At 35.4% G+C, this 20,900-nt stretch overlaps 1 protein-coding gene across 1 annotated transcript; it reads left to right on the forward strand.

The window, feature by feature from the left end:
- Positions 1-1,290: 1,290 nt before the first annotated feature.
- On the forward strand, positions 1,291-20,157 carry ECM2 (extracellular matrix protein 2, female organ and adipocyte specific). Its single transcript, XM_010286191.1, has 11 exons — positions 1,291-1,323; positions 2,070-2,149; positions 5,669-5,988; positions 11,000-11,188; positions 12,099-12,569; positions 12,892-13,007; positions 14,645-14,780; positions 16,041-16,198; positions 17,610-17,749; positions 18,886-19,212; positions 19,950-20,157. The coding sequence occupies exons 3-11, from the start codon at positions 5,694-5,696 to the stop codon at positions 20,155-20,157; spliced, it is 2,040 nt and encodes a 679-aa protein (XP_010284493.1). The 5' UTR covers positions 1,291-1,323; positions 2,070-2,149; positions 5,669-5,693.
- The last annotated feature ends 743 nt before the right edge of the window (positions 20,158-20,900 follow it).

Raw genomic sequence — 20,900 nt, forward strand, 5'->3', positions numbered from 1 at the left:
AAACTATTTTGGCATGCATATTAAAGGAGAATTTGCCAGTGATTTAAAGGTGATTGCAAGAAAGGCTAAACACAGATACACCAGAACTATAGCTATAATGGCTCCAGGACTTTGACTCGCATATTAGAAGCAGTAATGTTATCAGAGGAAGTGTTTGCTTACCAGCAATTGCTTTCTGTGCAAAACCCAGACTATGGAATACACATATAGCAGATGAATAGATCATCTCAGATCCTTAAAATCAGCAATCCTTTGTGCTTCACTGTTCATGCTAAAGTATCTGTTTTAGAAAAGTCTATGTACTGATTCAATAACAGCGTAAGGGATCCTTCAGTCTGGTTAGAGGATGCAGGATTTTCACTATATGATCTAGCAGAGGAGACAAGATGGTGTCCTGCTCAGTCCTGGAAAGCTGCTGGAAGCTATTGACCTTTCAAAAAACATAGCGGTGACATAACTTAAGTTGTCCAGCTTTGAGGAGTTAGTAGAATTCAGCAACCGGAGATGCCCCATCGAAAGCAGATGCATTAAACCAGAGCTTCATATGAGCGAAGGCTGGCCAGATCCACCTTATTGGCTTATTAGTGGGCAATCCTGTGTCCAAGCTAGGCAGGCATCTGGAGATGTGTGCCTGAACACTGTGTCAGCAAATGATCCTGAGACAGCCATCAGAAGTGTAAGAAGCCACGCTTAAATATATAGTAAGGTGAATGCTGGCACTTTTGTCTCTGATAAATACATCATTTAAATATGTAAAGTCTTTTAGCTGACATGCATAACCATGAGAAAAGGATCTAATATGCTGTTCTTCTCCGCACTTGTGCTAGAAGAACTGCTGTCCTATTGTTTGACTCACCCTTTACAAATCAATGCTTTTAGCACAGGTACTGAACCGTGCTATCTCATTTTCAGATGCTTTGTTTAACTATAACTATCTCCATTCTTTTTAAACAGTTCCAGATAAACTGCAAAAGTTTAATATTTCTTCTTCTGACTTTGCAAAGCTAAGCACAGTAGAAACGGAATGACTATTTTAAGAGACAATGTGTTTTCCCAGTGTCTTTCCACCACATACCGGCTAACAATTATGGTTAACTCAATGGTTATACCATTCCACGACTATCTGTCTAAACATTCCTCAGAGTATGAATTCAAGCAAACAACAAATTTTTAATGTCAGAAGAACTCGGACAACTCCGTCTACCAGGTAAATGTGTCATTTCTGAAGCTTAGCAGACTCACCATCTCATCAAACACTGGCACTCTGCAGAAGCTCTGCCTGGGGCTGAAGGAAAGGCTCTGCTGGCATACAAAGGACTTGTGGTAAGGTACCATTATTCCCTCCCTTCCCCCCCCCCCAGCTCTCCTGTTTGGGTTACTAACTGCGCTGCAGCTTCTGCATAGCTGCGCTTCAGGATCATGTTTCAGGATGTAATTAGCCTTACAAAAAAATGAAGGGAAAATGCTTCCATCGTTTTATTTTTCCATGCATAAGTTACAACTTATGGTGAAATCATTGCTGTAAATGGATGAGAGAAAAATGTTCCATGCTAAAACGTCAACAAAAAGCTTTGCTGCGTATAGATTATAGGCTATACGAGCAAGAGTGGACTAAGGAAATATAAATTGAAGAAAAATGTTCTAACTTTACTAAACGTTTTTATGTTAAGGTTGCGCTTGCCAAAATGTTTTATCTCTGTAAAATAATAAATCAACATTAAAATCATGCCACCTGGAGACTAAATTTCTAAATACATAAACCAGAACTGAATAAAATACACATTTTTTGTGTCTTTGAAAACACTCCATTTTACTGCTCCTTATGCAACAGTAAGTACTGAAAGAGAATTTCCAGCTGTGCCTTGTCAGCCTACGGACCGAACATATTGTGCTGCTTTTCATTTTCCTTAAGTGAGCTTTTTAGTTCTCCGAGTAACAGTATTAGCTGATTCTCTGCACACAGAACAGAGCAGCGCTTTGTCCCCAGGGAGAGAAGCTATTTCAGACTTAACTAAGGAATCATCTAACATGTTTCAACAATCCCTACCGTTTCTCTGTTTGTTTTAAAGATATCACTGTGATTTTGTTTCATTTGCAACTGGAGACTAAATGACACCAAGCAGAATCTGCTGTTAGGTTAGATTACAAGGTAAAATGTTTTAAATTTTAAATTACTGCATGGTGTTGAATGGCTTAAACTACATGTTAACTTTGCAAATATGTATGAAATAATATTAGCTATACTTAGCAATACTGAACATAAATGCTTTTCTAGATAAAGTATGCAATACCAGTTGATCTGTGTTTTTTGTTTGGTATGAATGTTTGCCATGCACTTCGAGCTTAAACTAACTGAAAGTGCAATTAGTTTTGCTGGTATGCCTAATAACTCATTTCTATGCAATAAATTTAAAGAAGAGTATGCGAAAGGTCTTGGTAAATCACTTTAACCCCTGTGTATCATGAGAAAGAACACGGACATCTTAGAAACAAGTTTGAATTTAGACTGACTAGATAAAGATAGATTATTTAATAAATTCTGATACTCCGGTATTTCTGATGGGTCACTATTTTAAAAATTAACTATTTCCACTAACACAATAGCAAAATGACAGATACTGAACTTGCTGAAGATAAATGTTTTGAAAGCTACAAACTACTGAACACGTTACATGATAAAAGTAAAGGTAATAAAAATGCTTACACATACTATGCATGATACAAACATTTATGGGTAAAATTAAAAAAAGGTATAGCAATGCAGCCATGTTGAGAGTATCTGTCAAAACAAAGATAATTTAATTATGTTAGCTATTTATAATTTAATTTTGATATGTAATCATTTATTACAAAAGTTGTATAAGCTGAATAGGTTGAATTTTCCCCAAATTAAAAGTTGTCTGGCACTATACTAAACATAACGTCCTGATAGATAATCTGAGGATTCCAGCCACAAGCAGTAAAGGCCCAATGCATTTAAGGCCTTTTTCTTGTATGACAGTTACTATTTGGACCTTAAAATGTGAGACGGTGCTTATTAAAAAAGCCAAGAAAAGAAACTTAGAAATGCAGCTCAGATTTCTGCATGCAAGGAACACCGCTTGGTAGAAAGTAGCAGTATTAAGCTTTCAGTACTGAAAAGTAAACTTGGTGTGAAAATACAGCATATAAACTCACATATATGAACAGGATTGGTTTATAAAGACTTTTTTTGTGGGGTTGTTTTCTGCTGTTTTATAAATTTGTAATTATAATGTATTTTACGACGGCAAGTTTCACTTTATAATAATTTGATTTACTATGGAGTTTTACTCTATATTGAAGTTAACAGCAAAACTCTGAGACATCGTTTGCACAGTACATGTAAGGTAACACACCCTATATTATTCCTGTGAAAAATACATGCATAGAGAATGGAAACTTATTTCGTTTAAGTCATGTCATTATACGCCCTCTGGAAGAAAGGGTTAAATGTTAAAAAAAGCACAAATGTAATATAGCAGTACTGTAATGACATAGCTATGGCACTATTATAAAGTATACTATAAAAATGTGACCATAATTAAGATGTCACTAACTCAACAGAATGCATACGCATATTCAAGACTTTTCTTTGTATATTCAGTTTTCCCTACGGGCTCTTTGTGTGTTTCATTCAAACTTGTGGAACAGAAGCTGACTGTGTAATTTTATAGCCAGTCATTACCATGCAAGTAAGTTAGAAACCAAAAACATTAGGTCCTGCAAGCTGAGGTACTAGGAAACAAACACTTTCTGAGAAAGAACAGACATCATCAGTGCAGAGTACAAGCTTCTGCATCTATTTGATATGTTAACTAACAGCAATTTCTGTAAATAAAAGGCCACTATAAAATCTATATAGCATTTTGGAATAACTGATTTTCTAATGGGTAGAAAGCAGTAAACTAATGTCTGGATTAGTTTCAGAACCCTGCTATTACATGAGACATTATGTGGATTTGTGAGACAATTGCATCTCAAATTCTCGTTACATGGGAATAAAAAATTAGATTATCTTAACAAAATACTGCAAATTAATATATAAACTTGCTATAACATTTTAAAATTGAAATAGTTGAACACAGAAATGACAATATTAGAAAGAAGTAAAAGCATACTGTTTTAAGCTTATTTACTACCAACTTCCCATTTAAAAACAGAATATGAGAATTATGCTGTGAAAAGCATGAAAAACATGCAATCAATCACATGCCTTAGGTTAAAGTTAGGCAGCTGGTACCAAAAACCTGAGCTATTATAGAAATCAGAAAATACCAAGATGCACAAGCCTTTTACAAACATCTGATTCGGGCAAAAACACAGTTCAATTTCCTGAAAGGATCCTATCTTGTATTTATACAATATAAGTAACTATAGGAAGACTAACTCCAAAGTGAAAGACTACATGTAAAGTCAGACTGATGAACATCAAGAAAAAGCATTTTTTAATCCCCTCAAGCCTTCCTTTGAGAAAAACCACGGACGTACTCTAAGCCTTGTCTTGGACACAGAGGCTAAGTGCTCTAAGTCTCAAGTTCTTCACTAATTCTTAACATCACAAGAATACTAGTGCCTTCAGACTTTACCGTCTCCGTTAAGATAGGCCACAGGACAAGAGTGTTTCCTTTTTTGAAAGGATTACACCACGAGAGCTATGACAAATCATTAACAACTTTAGACATGCATAGACATATTTCCACACCGGTATAGCTATTGCTTGATACGCTTTCTATGCATACTCCTGAATCTTGACTGCTCTGTTTTGGAATGCCACCTATTGGTGACAGTAAATGTAATTTTCCTGTCAGAAGCATAAGAAGGCTCAAGATATACAGTAATTTTGAATTTCTTAGGAAGTAAATGCAGAACACAACCCATTATAAAGCAACATTTTTAGATGACCTCTGCTTAATAAAAATGTCGACTAGTAAAGCAGGTGTGGTATGTCACAAATGGAGCTATTGTGATCAAAACGTCTCCTCTACTGCAGAACTAATAAGACTCTGTTAAAGAGGAGCATGGCTAGAAATGGAAGCAAAACCAACATCTGTTTTCATCTATGGTGAAAAATACCTTGCACAGAAATGACAAACCTTGCATTTGGCGTAGAATATCAGAAATTAATTGGGCATTTTCCTGTTACTTTGCCACTCCAATGTTCAGAAGTTACATCAACCTGGAAGAAATCAAAAAACTGAAGAAACACTTTACAGCTCTCAGGGACTCCCGTGCTGGAAGCAGTAACAATTGCTAAACTACAAATGCCTGGTGGCACTGCAAATGTAACTACCTGTTTAATTCAATGCCAAAGGCAAGGCTAGCACCTCTTTAGATGCATGGTTAATTTTGACTGAAAAAGATACTTCTAAACACAGTTCGACTCATTCAGTGGTCAGCTGACAAATAAAATAAAATATCCTTCTATCCAGCAGTATATTTGAATTTCAATACTGCCCCTTAAGGACAAAGAACCACAAAAATAAAAATGCCTCCTTGAGCTCTCATAGGGCAATTTATTTCCAAGAGGAAGCTTGGTTATATTGACCTACCGTGTATTGGTCCACCTGCTTTGAAAAGTGCACCATATGACTGCCACAATCCTAAAAGCTCTCTAGGTATCTCATTTTCCTCTTTTTTCCCATTCCAGGATACTTTCTGAGGCACACAAAAACATGCAAGCTACATCATTAGTCTATTATTTCCTGCTTGTGTCTCTGTGCATTGATTTTTCCCAAAATGAAACCGGTGCACTTGTCAGGAGGCAAAGGAGAAGAATGCGCTACAGAGGATTGAGAAAGAGCTCCTCAGCAGGGCGCAGGTTCCCAAGACAGCCAAGGACAAAGCTGCCAGCTCCAGTTGCTGTAGTACCCAGCATACCCCTTATTAATATTGATGACGGTGTTATGGGAGTGTTTGACTCTTTCATTGGTTTGGGTGGACAGGAATCTAGTTACAGTGTCTTACCAGGTAAGAATAAAGCCCCTCTACTACTTAGAGTGGGCCCATTTTTTCTCTTGATTTCTCATGAAACGTATAAACTCAAGAAAGCTTTATTTTAGCTCTACTTGCAACAGATACGGAAATAAAACCCAATTACCTTTTTGCTAACCTACTTTTGTCGCCTTTTACAATAGTTTTATGGTTAGCATATGAAACTTTTTAATTGTCTATGCTTAAACCTTATGGAGAATCCTTCTTTGCCATGTAACACTAATATTTTCTGCATTCTCATTTCAGTATATCTAATACAAAATTTTTGGGGATATTTTCATAACTTCAAACATGAGCAAGATATATTCTTGCTCAATACATCTCCCAAGTCAATTAACCTTTCACTGAGGCCCTAACACCAATAACACCAGTGTTATTTAAAATGGATTTCTTATTTTTTTATATTCTGTAGATTTATGAAAACCAACATTCTTACTATGTGTGCATGCAATACTTTGGGAATAGTTCTTTATTTTGTAAATAAACCAGTAACACACTGTAATAGTTGCAATATGAAACTTACATTAAAAACAAGACGCTTAAGATTGAAAACTAAAGTAACAGAGAGAAAAAACCCACATTCAACAGAAGATCACTCTATTCCCCATTTATATTGAGAACCTGGATTTATTTTAAAGAAGCTCAATAGTATGATTTATATAAAACTTGCCTTCTTGGTGATCTAGAGGTTTGCACGTTGCTGTACTAATACGTATTTTATGTTTTTTGAAGGAGATGTAGGGAAGACGATTTGATGTCTTAAGGGACAAACAAAAAAGCATAACTTCATTGATTTTTAGTGAAAGCTGTCTTGGTAATCGTAACAGGCCTCTCTACAGTCTCCTCAAAGGATGCAAGACTAGACACGGATTGAGAACTGATAGTTATCTGTCTCTCTGGTCCTTAGTGCAGTAAAGGAAGAGAGAACTCTTGCTCTAGGATGCTTGTGATTTTGGGCTCAGTGTCACAAATGGGAAATTATGACTCACAAAATAGGAAATTAAGATTCAGAGGAGTCTAAAAATCAGACATTCATTCTAAAAATAAGAACTTCTGAATACCACTATCAGTATTTTTCAATTTTGAAACCCCAGTTACTAACCAATTCAAAATTATTAAGATGTTATAACACTTCATTTCTTTTCATAGAAAGAGGTTCAAAGCTTGAAGAAAAGACACTGGGATATTGTGAAGAACCAAAACAGGATTGTGTCCACGCTATAGCTAATAAAGACATAGATACTTCCATTCCAGCACCAAGAGATCACACACTGAGTAAAATCATCATATGCAATTTAATGAATTTTATGAAAATATAAGAATGCCGTGATTACCACTGTTCTATGTAAAATTATAATCTATTTTCATAAGCAAAAAGTTAAGCCTTTTTGCGTGTCACACAAGAGGCATGACCACTAGGTTAATAGACCTCAACTTAAATGGCAAAACATTTCTGTTACATTTTCTTAACAATTATTTGTTGTGAGTCCTTACTTTCAAAAAGGTTGAACCATTTCAAATCAAATAATTTTAAGTAAGAAGTTTGAATGGGAAAACTAGCAAAGCTCTTGACTATAGCATTTCTAGTGTGTACTACAGTATTACTCATAATATACACTACTGATGTCAAACCTTTAATTTAAAAATAATTTTTAAATTAAACAGAGGAAAGTACCACATAAATAGCATACACTTCATGTAAGATATTCCAGTCTCTCTGTCAGAGACCATCAGTCATGCCGAAATAATGCATGGTTCTTCCCCCCTCCCCGCCCCGTTTGTTTCTTTCTATCTGGACTTGCATCCAAAAGCTGAGCTAAAACCACTGAACTCATTTTACTTGGAACTTCATGCTGAATTTACACCATGTTTCCAAAGGTTAAAAGTCCTGTGCTCCTCTGCCAAAGGCTTCAGCCACAAGGTATTTTTTAGTCTAGCTTTTAAAGTTCAAAATTTTTTCAAGTCAATGTCAGATTTGGAAAAAACAGAGCCTATTAAATAATAGAACACTATTATTAATCATGCTTCAGAACAGAAAAAAATACAATCCAAAATTTAATTTTAATTCTCCTAGCTACTTATTTTTCTCTTAGAAGCCTAAAAAACAATTTACAGATATCATATGCAGGATGAAAATCAACAGTTTAAATAGAAATTTAACAGTAACCAGACATATCTCCTTCCCCCATATAAAAATCATGTGAACCATTTAAATTAAATTAAACAGTTCACCACAACATAAGAGAATTTGCAGTTTTTTGCCCTTTATAGACTACACCCTGCCCATTAAGCGGTGCAGAATAGGATGTACACTGTTGGAATATTTCTAATATCTCTTAAACCTCTCTCCTCCCTGCTCATACCACCATACTGAAGTTATCCAATGGATAGGAAGTTTAAGGAGCATCTCAATGCAGTCTTTACTCTCTCCCATAGGGGAAATGTGAATTCCAACAGAATGCCAGACAGCAGTTCCGCAATGCAATAAAAGGGTACCTCTTTGCCTTTGATCACACACGCTTGTCCTGTCTTTTTAAGTAACTCTCATGTACACAGAAAACATGATAATTTGTTAGAGAAGTCTGCAGAGGGCAAGGCCTGATAACCCATATCTTTATGCTTATTCACACAAGATTTGCACCAACTGCAGATACAGTCTAGTAGCTAAAAGAAAATAAAGAATTTAAGGAAGCACAGAAGAATTTTCATCTCAAGCCAGTTATGTTCCTCTGGAACAGCTGACATTTTATTGTTTAACATGAGAAAGTGTAGTGTTCTTTTTGTGTTTCCTTTGGAGATTATTTAAAAGAAATATTGTGGCTTCCTGGCAAGCACATAAAAACCAGAAGTTAGGATCCAGCAAACAGCTGGATTATAGATACCTGGGTAGAATGACAAGGGACTTACAGCCAACTAACATTTGGCTTGTGCTAACTCATCTCCTCCTTCAGTCAACATGGCTTGAGCTGACTAAAGCACAACTTTATCCGGCTGAAATTATGCATACATACCCTGGATCTTTGAAAAAACAAGATGCAACTGTTCAAAAACTTAATTTCTCCCCCTTTCCATCCTGACAGTAACTTAAATCAAAAGAATAACTTTTAAAATATAAGGAATATACAGGAGCATCCAAACAAGATGATTCTGACAGTTAATTTTTATGCTAGAAAACAGGTTTGTATCCAATGGTCTTTACATAGAAGGGCAAAGGAATACTCTTGTTATGAAGCTGAGAGTAGGACTGCGTTGAAGGACTTTGCAAAATGCCTGATTCTGAGTCAAATAGTAATTCCAGAGACATTTCAAAACAAATATTTACCATAGTCTTGTCAGGATATTCAGAAACTACCCTGAAAACTTTTCCCTTCAAAACTGAACAACCAAGCATGGACCAGGGGAAAAGAAACCCTGCAAACAATCCTTCCAAAGACAATTTGCCTATTGCAAATGAAAGTCTCTTGTATGTAAATTCAGTTGAGAAGATTTTTCCACTGTATTAGACAATCTTCGTCTGAAGGAGGAAGTCAAACCAAATAGGAAAAGAGGAGAATTTTTATTTATATACCAGAAAGTACAAAGTAACTTAGAAATGGGTTTTCAGCTTGAAATGAACGCTTCAGCAATGCATTCCTACATTAATTAGAAAGGGGAAAAGGAAGGTGTGCAGGGAGTACAGATTTGCACTAGATTCAGAGGTACGCTCAAAAATAGGAAAAGATTTGCATAGGATGAAGAATGTCAACCTCGGCTCTCCTTCTCTCAAAAAAACAAAAAAAGCGTCAAGCTAAAGTGCAATGTTTATCCTGGAGTCTGGATGAGAACTGTACAGGGAAACTTTTGCTGAGGTAGACTCCACCAGTGGAAGGAAAGAGAGACTTGGAATGGTTTCCTTTCCAAGCTTTTATGCTCTCCAAACAACTTGCCTACTGAATATCTGAGTATAGCTTACAAAATAAATCTCTTCTACATTTTTTTCTGAAAATTTCAACTGGTACCCTGGGAAAATCTAAAATTTTTTGTAGATTCATGTCCAGAAACTTTGGAGACAAAGTATTTATTAGCACAAGTTGTTCAAGCTTGCTCCTTTCCTAGCAAAGAGGTTTTTTCAGATAAAGCAAATTACAAGGAAGACAAGATATTTGCCATCTTACCAATCATTACAGAATGGACTTTACTTCCACTAAGCCTATGAACAGTCACTATAAAGTGAGTACTGTTACCCTCTCGGTTCCACAGATCCTTAACAGAACTTTCTCATTTCACGTGCAAGATATTAGAAAAGATGTCTAGTGCACAACAGAGAAACAGAAGGGGGTCTGTAAAAGAATATTCTCAAGTTCTGCATTATTTATTTTAACTTCATTGTGATGAAGAAAACTTTTGCTTCTTTCTCAACTGTATCTATGCACAGCTTTCATTGAGATCTGTGATTTCTGCTTTCCATTTCTAAGGATGGAGAGGAATGAGGAGCTGCCAGTGGAAATGACCCTCAGAAACTCTCCATCTAGATTTAATTTTCATATTTTAGGAGTATCTCTGAATTTGAATAATTCAAGAGTTTTTCCAGAAGACAAAGCTGGTAAGGGTCCTCATTAGCTGGCTAGAAAGGGGGAGAAATGAACTATTATGACAACGGCCTGAAATAGAGGGAGCAGACAATTAGAGGGACACCGAAGCGGCACTCAGTTTTCACTGTGAAGCTGTAAGCAGGTAACAGCTACATACACATCAGTGGTGTGCCTCCCCCTTGATTGCCCTCACAACTGAGAGGCCAAAAGCCAAACAGGGACTGGAAACTACTAATAAGCTGAAGAAAATACAGCTATGAAAAATAAGGATAACATACTTAGAATAGGGTGTACTTAACATATTTTGAAACTGAGAACAAAATAGTAGCGGTTCTTTCCAAGGTTTTAAATAAACACTGTTGGTTTTATTTCAGTTTAAGCTATTTTAACTCCAATTTGCTATTTTATTTTCTTAGGAAAGAAGGGGCACTGCACAGCTAATGGGATGATTATGTACGATAAAGCTGTCTGGTCTCCCAAGCCCTGCATTACCTGTCTCTGTTCAAAAGGAGAAGTGATATGTGATACAACCATGTGCCACCCTCTGAAATGTCCCCAAACTATTATACCTGCAGGAGAATGCTGCCCAGTTTGTTCTGATACTGGTACAGTACACCACAATATTTTTACCATGTTAAAAATTCCTCATGCAAAACCTAACATAAACACTACCTTTAATGATATCAAGGATTACAAGGTACACATTATCCTTTTATAGAGAAAACAAGTCCTGAATTACGTGATAAGAGCAGGTCTTCATAATTTCTACTGAAGTTGACTTCAGTTTCTTACAGTACACTATCTGTTACATGCGTTTGATATAGTATTAAAAAAAAAGATGGTGTGAAAAGATGATGTTAAGTATGCAACAGTAAAGAGAATTATATTTCTTTTTTTATTTTCCCCTTTCTGCTTCTTCTCTCCTACCTTCACAAAAATTTAGTAAATGTACAAAGAAAGAACAGCTGGTTACATTTTATATCCCACTTCCATTTACAAAGGATCAATCAATAACTACTAGATATTATTAATGTATTAGACATACATAATAAACATAATACAGATTACAGACTGGTAAATCTTTGTTAGGAGTGTAAAAACATACAGCTATGATATAAATCAAGAAAGAAAGTCAACTCACAAGAGGAACAACAGAACTACAATCTTGCTTGTTCTTCATAAAAATTTTTTTAAAAGTCAGTATCTTTGAAAGGAAAGAAATGGAGAAGATAAAGATGAAATGTCATTTCCTTCCTCCACTTCCAATAGCTTACAGTCTGCAAAGTACTGAACTTAACCTCCTCTTACCATAAAAATATTATTGAGCCTTGTATGTGTGTGCACATACAATAGAAGACCATAAGTTCATTCTTTCAAATCATATTCTAAGGGGAATATTGTTCTTCTATAGTTGGCATGTTTTTACTATATGAGGAGAACAACGTTTACTAAAGCTTTAGTTTCACATCCTCTTATCAGACAACTTTTTTTTTTGTTCTCTTTGCCTCTGGTTAGCCTCCTCTTTGGATTCAAATATTATTTCACTGGATGACGTGAGTGAGTTGTCTGGTGATTCTCCAGAACCCAATGACCTTGACAGTGCCAATGTATTGTCATCAGCTGAAAAAGATGAACTGCTTAGAACAGAAGCGGTGGAGTTTAAAGAAAAAGAGGTTCATAAAAAGGATGGAAAAAAAAGAAGAAGGAAAGGGAAAAAAAATCGACAGAAGTATAAAGCCTATCACAGAGAGAAGCAGCCTATCACAAGAAAAGGAGCTGCAGAAGAAGAAATACAATATGAAAGTGATGAAGATGATGGTACTTTCAGAATGCCATCTCATTTCCCAATTCCAGTTCCACCCATAGAAGCTCCTCCTTTGCCATCTGGATGTTCCACCTCAGACACAACAGTAAGCTGTATTAATGCCAAACTTACACAAATACCACCAATCTCAGATCCAGATCTAACAAGTCTAGACCTTACAGGTAAATAATGGGTCTACTTTGCACAATTTTTTTCTTATTAAGTAACGTTATCCATTCTCAAATGCAGTCAACAGTAGTATTAATACTTTGTCATTCCTTATCATAGAAATGTATTAGAATGATTTTTACAGCTAAGGCTCTAAAACAATAAATTAAAAATACTATGTTTGCTTACTAGTGTTTAAATACTAATGAATATATTTACACACAATTATTGTAGGTAATACAACTATTTTCGCAATTTTTTTCATGTACAACACTACACAACTCGGATGCATAGCGTAACTCATAACTCAAACTCTTTTCTTTAATTCTGTCCTAGGAAATAGTATCACTACTATCTCAGATGAAGCATTCAACGGGATACCTAATTTGGAATGGATTGATCTGAGTAAAAATAATATTACTTCTCCTGGCATAGGTCCACAAGCATTCAAAGTAAGAAAGCCTAATTTTTCTACTATCCTACGACTAATTATTGCTTAAAGGAAAGTTTTTCCTGCTTTTCAGTCTATGTATATAAACAAGTTTGCACCGAGTATGAGTAACCATTGTATAATTACAATACAGACAAACCTGGCTATTTCAAGAAATCTCGCACCATAATCAAGAGATTTTTTAATTACATTCACTAAGTATTAAATGTTAAACAATAAGAGAGAAACAATTTTCTGATATTTTATCAGTTGCAGCTGAGAGATTTCAGAATTGAAGGGCTCGTGTTCTATCAACAACACCTGGGATACTCGGGCCCAACATTTGTAAATTTATGTACCATCTTTCTCACGACATTAGCTCTGTAAAGCTTATGCTCCTGGATTCCCCAAAAGATCTGCTAATGCCAGGTCTTGCTATAAAAATCCACCCAGTAGCAGTTCATGTAATCAGCTGTATGCTTGTTGTTGACTACCTGTAATGAGCAGCTTTCAAGCATAGCTGCTTACTAAAAGAACAGCTTTCTCATAAAATAGTCCAAGAATCCTTCTGTATTCAGTCGTTTTCTTGCAAGGGCGATTTACATGGTGACAGGCTATTCAAGTGTATCTACATATTCCTCACTTGAAGACAGAATAGTCCCATAATAATTTCTCATGCAAGCAAATATGTACAGGTAGTAATTCAAGTGCCCAAGTAAGGCATTAAGGTCTTGCTTTTTCACATAAGATGAATACAAAAAAGCATATGAACAACAAATCGAATTATCACAGTATGTTTTTGTTTCCTGCCATATGCAGTCTTCTTTTAGGACTCTGTATACCACTACCCTCCGTAACATGAACAGCTTTGGCTGATTTCAAAGGACTTCAGTTCCTACAACTCCTGTGAAATCCAAGTGGATGGAAAAGACAGACCAGGAAGGTGTCTCAATCACGCAATAAATTTTAGTGAGGCTTACATCGCACCAGGCAGTTAAGACAAAACTGGAGGCAAGCAGGTGTCAGTGGATCTACTGCTAAAACAACTCCATCTTTTCAAGAAATGCTCACTGCATGATTACTGATCTGCATTTATCAAAATTAAGCTATGATAATTTTTCATACCAATTTTTTAAACTGGCTCAAGTCATAAAAGTCCTAGGTCACTGAAAAAGTTGCTGTTATGCTTGAGTAAAGTAAATTTGCTGACCTGCAGAAAACCATGAATTTGCTCACTTATATTTTTCATTTGAAAAGTATAAGTGCATAATCTCTAAATGCATGCACTTTGAACTCCTAAATACTGCAGTAGTGTAGTAAGCTAATACCTACATGACTTAAAGACAGCAGTAATAATACAAATAGTTATGACTGGATAGCTGCAGGATGGCCATATGGGAAGTTGATGTGCTCAGTCAAGCTCTTCTGGTTACACATTAAGTTAACGGGTACCTTCGTTAATAGTTAGCATAAAGAAACCAATTAATTACACCAGTAGGAGAAAAACCTTTTTTTATTCAAAACATTGGATACTAGTGCACTGCTGCTGAAAATCTTCAAAATGTGTGTGTTTAAGAAAATGTTACCTATGATTACACTATATGTTTAACCATATAGTTTGCACTTTGATAATCTCCTTTCTGCATCCCTATGATTAAGATCCTGAAAAAGCTAAAACGTTTGTATTTGGATGGAAATATGCTGGTACATATTCCCTCTGAATTGCCATCAACTTTAGAAGAAATAAAAATAAATGACAACCACCTTCATGCCATTGATGAAGACAGCTTACAAGGTACTTAGAAAACTAATATCAATCATATGAAAAGATTAAAATAAATTTCAAAAGCTGAATGTTTAACCAAATGCATCTGGTGTGATAAAACCAGAAGGATAACTGCTAGCTTTTAAGCGCCATGTTTTCAAACGGCAACAAAAGCTGAAAGATTTGCATGACAAAGTTTTTTAAAATTATATTTTCCCTTCTTATGCAACTGCTACTCTCCCAAAGCAGCTTATATTTAAGGTTATTAAGTAGACATCGATTTGAAGTATGCTGAAGATACCTACTCTCCTGACCCATAACCTGACTGCTTTATGTGTGGTGAAACTATATTCACTGTTTTTGAAATTGCGTGAAAGTGAACAGAATTTGGTGTGCATGAAAAATAAGGCAGAATATAGAGTCAACCACCATCATTTTAAGCCAAGCTAAATGTGGGCTGATTCATGTCATAATTTGACTGACATTTTTGCTCCTTTTCCCCTCCTGCCAAAAGGGTCCCCATGGAAACTGGATCAGTTTAGAGATACAGCTCACTATGGAGCAATATAATTGCTTGAGCTAAGACAAAGGAAATGTAGGCGAAGGGCTACAAGAGCCTTTCAGTTTACAATGATCAAGCTGCACTGTTAAAGGAGCTATACAAAGCTTCTGAAAAAAAAGTTATTTGGATTATTTGTAAATGAGGAACTTGTTATTATGAAATAGTATTTCTTGCTTACATACATTGATCAACACTGGTTTCCTCTGTGGCCTCCATTTGGACGGCTGAGGAAGAGGAACAGCATCATCTGTGAAGGGTTCTCTACACAGTACAGTAAGTGACTGAAAGGAGTAAAGCAGGGAGGGGAAGGTATGAGCCCAAAGAAAGAGTAACATTCCCATTATCACGTAAGTGACTGGAGACCCGTGGAGATCACTGGGCAACTGCACAAAGGTCAGCACCCATGGAGTATTTGAAACAACATCTGCATGTAACCATAAAGTACCAAGGCCTAAAGGGTAGCACTATCCACAAGTCTCACAGCTGCCTTCCTGTCCATTCTAAGTGGGAAAGAAAGCCATAAATAAAGCTCTAGTCAATCTCTAAAGTTCTCCAAACTAATAAACAGTATAATTAATGCTTATGAAATAATAAATGAAAATCTTTTCACTACATTTCTTCATTGCTGTGAACCTGAGTAATGTTTAAGATGGTTAAATTTTAAACATGCATTTCAACAAGATATGAGATGGCATTAGCTAACAGAAATTCCAACTTTTTCTTACCAGATTTGAAGAACTTGGTCACCCTGGAATTAGAAGGAAATAAACTTAGTGAAGCAAATGTCAGCCCTTTGGCCTTCTATCCTTTGAAAAGTCTCTCTTATTTGCGATTGGGAAGAAATAAATTTAGAATTATCCCACAAGGTCTTCCTGCCACTCTTGAGGTAAAAACAAAACAATGAAAAAGCAAAAAAACTCCAGGAGAACAAGAAAGCTTCATTTTTCCAGACATTTTCATAATATTTTTTTTCCCTACTTAATGACTTACTATCATCAGGTACAGATAAAGTTAAATTTTATAAATTTGTTTCTAGATATACTAGTAATTTTTATTCCTAAATCATTACTCCCACAAATTTACTTATATACCAACTCTGTCCCAAGAGTTATCTTTGAAGTCTGAATTTATCTAGTACTGTCTCACAAAATATTATAGCCTACAACTTCTGTCTGTTCAGTTACACATTCACATAACATTCCTAATACAGATAATGTCTTAGTGCAAAAGCATTGCAAACTTTGGGTTGCCACACAGAGTAAAGTTCACAAGACAGTAGCAAGAATAACCAGAGATCTAGAAAACCTGTTTCATAAGGAAAGACTAAATGAACCAAGACTGTCTGAAAGACAGAAAGAGAAATGCTCTTTTGATGCCTATGTCTAACCATCCTCTCCCTTTTTTGGCTGGTCTGAGTCTTAATTTCCCTGGTTTTCCAAACCTTTGCTGAATTCCACCTCATGTAGGGGGGAATTTTTCTTTTTACATTTTTGGGTTTTTTTCATTTCATCCTTGATGAACGGTTTTTCTGAAACAGGCAAGTTTTTTTCTATACTTCATATGCTTTGGGAACATTTAACTTTAAACCAACACCTAATAAACATACAAACAATTATTTGCAGGCTACAAAGTTGCTTCTCTCTTTTCTTTTTTCCCAAAGCCTTCCTCTACAGGCCCTAAATTCTATTTTGGGTCCTACATATATTTTAGTCATTACTCCATTTTTATTTTACATCATATTTCTCCTACATTACAAGTCATTATCAGGAGCTTAAGCTGTGTAAAACATCCAGTTTTGATACGTTGCAGACTCATAGCATTAAGTTTTGTAAAACGTTAACATTTTATATTCCTACAAATTTGAAAGTTTCAAAGCTCAACAAGTGCCCAGCAAAAATATCAAGAAAGCAAAATTCTTAATATTTTTCTCACTAATAGCTTTCCAAGACAAAAAAAGGTAACAACTTCTTGTCAATCTCATCACTCTCACATTATATACTCTGACACTGTACAACTTCAGGCAAGGTAAAAAATACAATTGTTTTTCTATATGATCTTTCAAAGCAATCTGTATTCTCACAAATGAGAAAACAAAACAATGGATTTGAAAAACTGTGTTTCTGAAAGTCACAGTACAGCTACAAACTGATTCCGATTCAAATTATTATTTCTTTATCCAGAAATTAGCAGATATACTAGGTAATGTGGAGGATGGGTAACAGCTACATTTTGAACGTGCAATGGGGAAGAACAGCATATTTTGTTTTCACAAATTTTCTTTCCAAATGCACTTATAGGAGCTATATCTTGAAAATAATCAAATTGAAGAAGTGTCAGAAATTTGCTTTAACCATACAAGAAACATAAATGTCATTGTGCTAAAGCATAACAAATTAGAAGAGCACAGAATAGCACCATTGGCTTGGATAAATCAAGAGTAAGTATCAATCATTTAATATATAATTATTCTCTTTTCCTCTGTTTTTAGTGAGTCAGAGAAAGAAATATTTGCACTTTATTATTTTTACCTTGAAATTGTGATTTTCTCTTGATTTGCTAGTTTTCCTTAGCTAATGTGTCTTAATTTACTTTGCTTAAATTGTGTAATCTAGAAAGTATTCCACTGGTTTTAAAACAAAAAGATCTTATAATTCGAATCTGTACCATATTAACATGAAAATGTAAATATTTTTCTGACCATCCAATCAAAAAAAGAACATTAACTAGCAATAAAATTATATGATAATTTGGTATTAATAGACCATTATCTCACAGGTAATGTAAAAACAATTTAATATTGTCCTAGCCTTATTTCCTATTAGATTAAAAATTACAGAAGTAATAAGATGAAGGGAAGACTATGCAGCTGCATTGTGTTAGAGTAGACTATAAGCAGAGCAGACAACGAGAATGAAAGAAGCAAAAGCATGCTGCTTTTGATTTTTCTGGTAAATGATTTGCTAAGCTAGGTAGAGTACCTTGCCATAACCTATCAGCTGCAGTCCTACCAGTTGATTTATGGATTTGTAAATGGCTTAATCTGAAAACCATCAGACTGTTACCAACCGCGTCTCTCATCTCTGGATGTACAGTACACCAGAATGATCCAAAAGCAGCCATTAACAAAACAATTCCATTTCACATGGGCCTTAGAATAAGATTTTTGAAAAACCACGTCAGTGGGATAACCACTGAAGTCCCAACGTTATTACGCATTTTCCAGGGTAAGTCATTATTGCAATTTAGCAATGCTGATCCAGTCACAGATTAGTCCCTTGGGTTTCTTCTATTCAATCTTCTCTCTCTACTCGTTACTGTAGATTTCTTCCCATCAACAGAATCATTATGCTTGATTGATAATTAATGACTTCAATTCTTTCTATTCCCAGAGTAATTATGCATGACCATGTTCCATTAAATGCATTCTGTTCCATTAACAGAAACAAATTTCCCTTGGAAATTTAGTTTCCTTGTAATCATATTACGCACTATTTTGTACAGAATGTAGTGTTAACAATGCAGTAGGCCATAATGTTCTCATCCCCTTTTTTTTTTTTCCCCGTTTTAATGCAGGAACTTGGAATCCATTGATCTCTCTTATAATAAGTTATATCATGTTCCCTCCTATCTGCCAAAATCTTTACTACATCTGATACTTATAGGAAATCAGATTGAAAGAATTCCAGGATATGTGTTTGGTCACATGAAGCCAGGGCTGGAGTATCTCTACCTGTCCTTTAACAAACTTACTGATGATGGAATAGATCCAGTATCATTTTTTGGAGCATACCACTCTCTGAGAGAGTTGTTTTTGGATCACAATGAATTAAAGTCTGTACCATTTGGCATTGATGAAATGAGAAAATTACGTTTTCTAAGACTGAACAATAACAAAATAAGGTAATGTCCAAGCTCTTTTGTTACATTAATGGCATTAAAATAAATGTCACAAGACATGCTTTGTTTTAAGAACTTTTTACTTTTAAGTAAAGCTTTTTAAAAAATTCTGAAGGAGGAGGTCAATCCTGAGTTTTCTACTGCAGTGTTTCTCATATGATAAGAGTAAAGTGAGATCTCACCCTTCCTCATAGTTCTCGCAAGTGCTCACAAAGATGCTGAGCACCACTTCTCTCCAGGAAATCAAGCCGTAATCCTGCTGGGGCCACACGCCCGCCGGGGCAGGCACAATTTGATAGGCACAGCAAAGTACCAGCTTCTTCTGCCCTTGGACCAGAGCCCAAACTGATTAGAAAATAACTGAGAGGAGTCATCAGCTGCTGCTGACCACAGAAAGTGGCCTTTCGGCAGGTTTCAGGCAGCCCCAGTTGTGCTACAAAGCAAAGAAATGTCAGACAGGGGATCTTATGTGTATTAGGCAGGAAGTTTTCATTCAGCAACACTTGGCAATACTTTCCTCAGGAAAACTAAGTATCATATAAATGAGAAAACAGTGCAAGGAGAGAATTTTAAAGAGAATGACTTGTAAAAGCCCTCAATAAATATATTGCTGAGAAAATTTAATACACTGATTCAGTTAACATTTTAAAATCTCTAAATAAACAGCATCTCTAAAATAAATTCTGAAGTTACGAGTTATCTTGAATAATTAAAATATCATTCCCCCCACAATGTCATAGGACGGTCCCTCCGGAACGTATCTGCAGGACTCATGTCAATGATGATGATGCTCATGAGAACAGTGAAGAGGAGGAAAATGAAGAGTCACGTTTGGAACACGTTCATCTTGAAAACAACTATATCAATACAAGACAGCTATCACCACATGCATTTTCATGCATAAGATCCTATTGCAGTGTTGTTCTTAAACCACAGAAGATCAAATAAACACCCAACTTTTGCATTGCAACCGCTATCTCTAGAAACACAGAGTTATTTATTCTCTGCTACTCACAGGTCTGCTTATTTCTGATTTAAACCCTTCTTACTACTATAAATAAGATACAGTATATTATATACTGAAGTGAGGTAGTAGTATATTTCTTAATATCATTTCATTATAAAAACATTAAATGTAAAAATAGAAGCTCAAGATTTATGTCATAAATTTTTATTTTTATTGACAGCAATTCTACTCAAACACTACTTAAACACTTAAGCACTGCCGTGCCTCCAGATACAGTTCTGCAAGATCAGATTTTAGAAAAGAATATAAACTAAACCCTCAACTGTGTCCTGTCTTATTTGATTAACTGAATTTAAAACATTTTAAATGGTACCATCAGCTTTTAAAATGATACAAATAAAAGTCCTTGAGCTATGAATATTCTAGCAGTGCAAGAATAAAATTTCTTAAAACAAACATGGTACTGGATTTTCTACCAAATATTTAGCAGTGATAAATTCCCTTCCAAGTGAAATTTCACAGAAAAAAATGTTAAATTGTTTGTTTTAGAGACATGACCCTGAAAACTCATCAGATTCTGTGTTTGAATATGAGGAGCTAGAGGAATGAGCCATTGATTTCTAATGTGGATGCTTTTTTTTTTTTAAAGCAAAGTTTACTCGAAATTTTTAATTGTTATTTTTAAGTCAGAGAGTGATAGGTCCCATTTGTTTGTACAATAGTT

This window comes from Phaethon lepturus, unplaced genomic scaffold, assembly GCF_000687285.1.
Source record: "Phaethon lepturus isolate BGI_N335 unplaced genomic scaffold, ASM68728v1 scaffold52044, whole genome shotgun sequence".
Lineage (NCBI taxonomy): Eukaryota > Metazoa > Chordata > Aves > Phaethontiformes > Phaethontidae > Phaethon > Phaethon lepturus.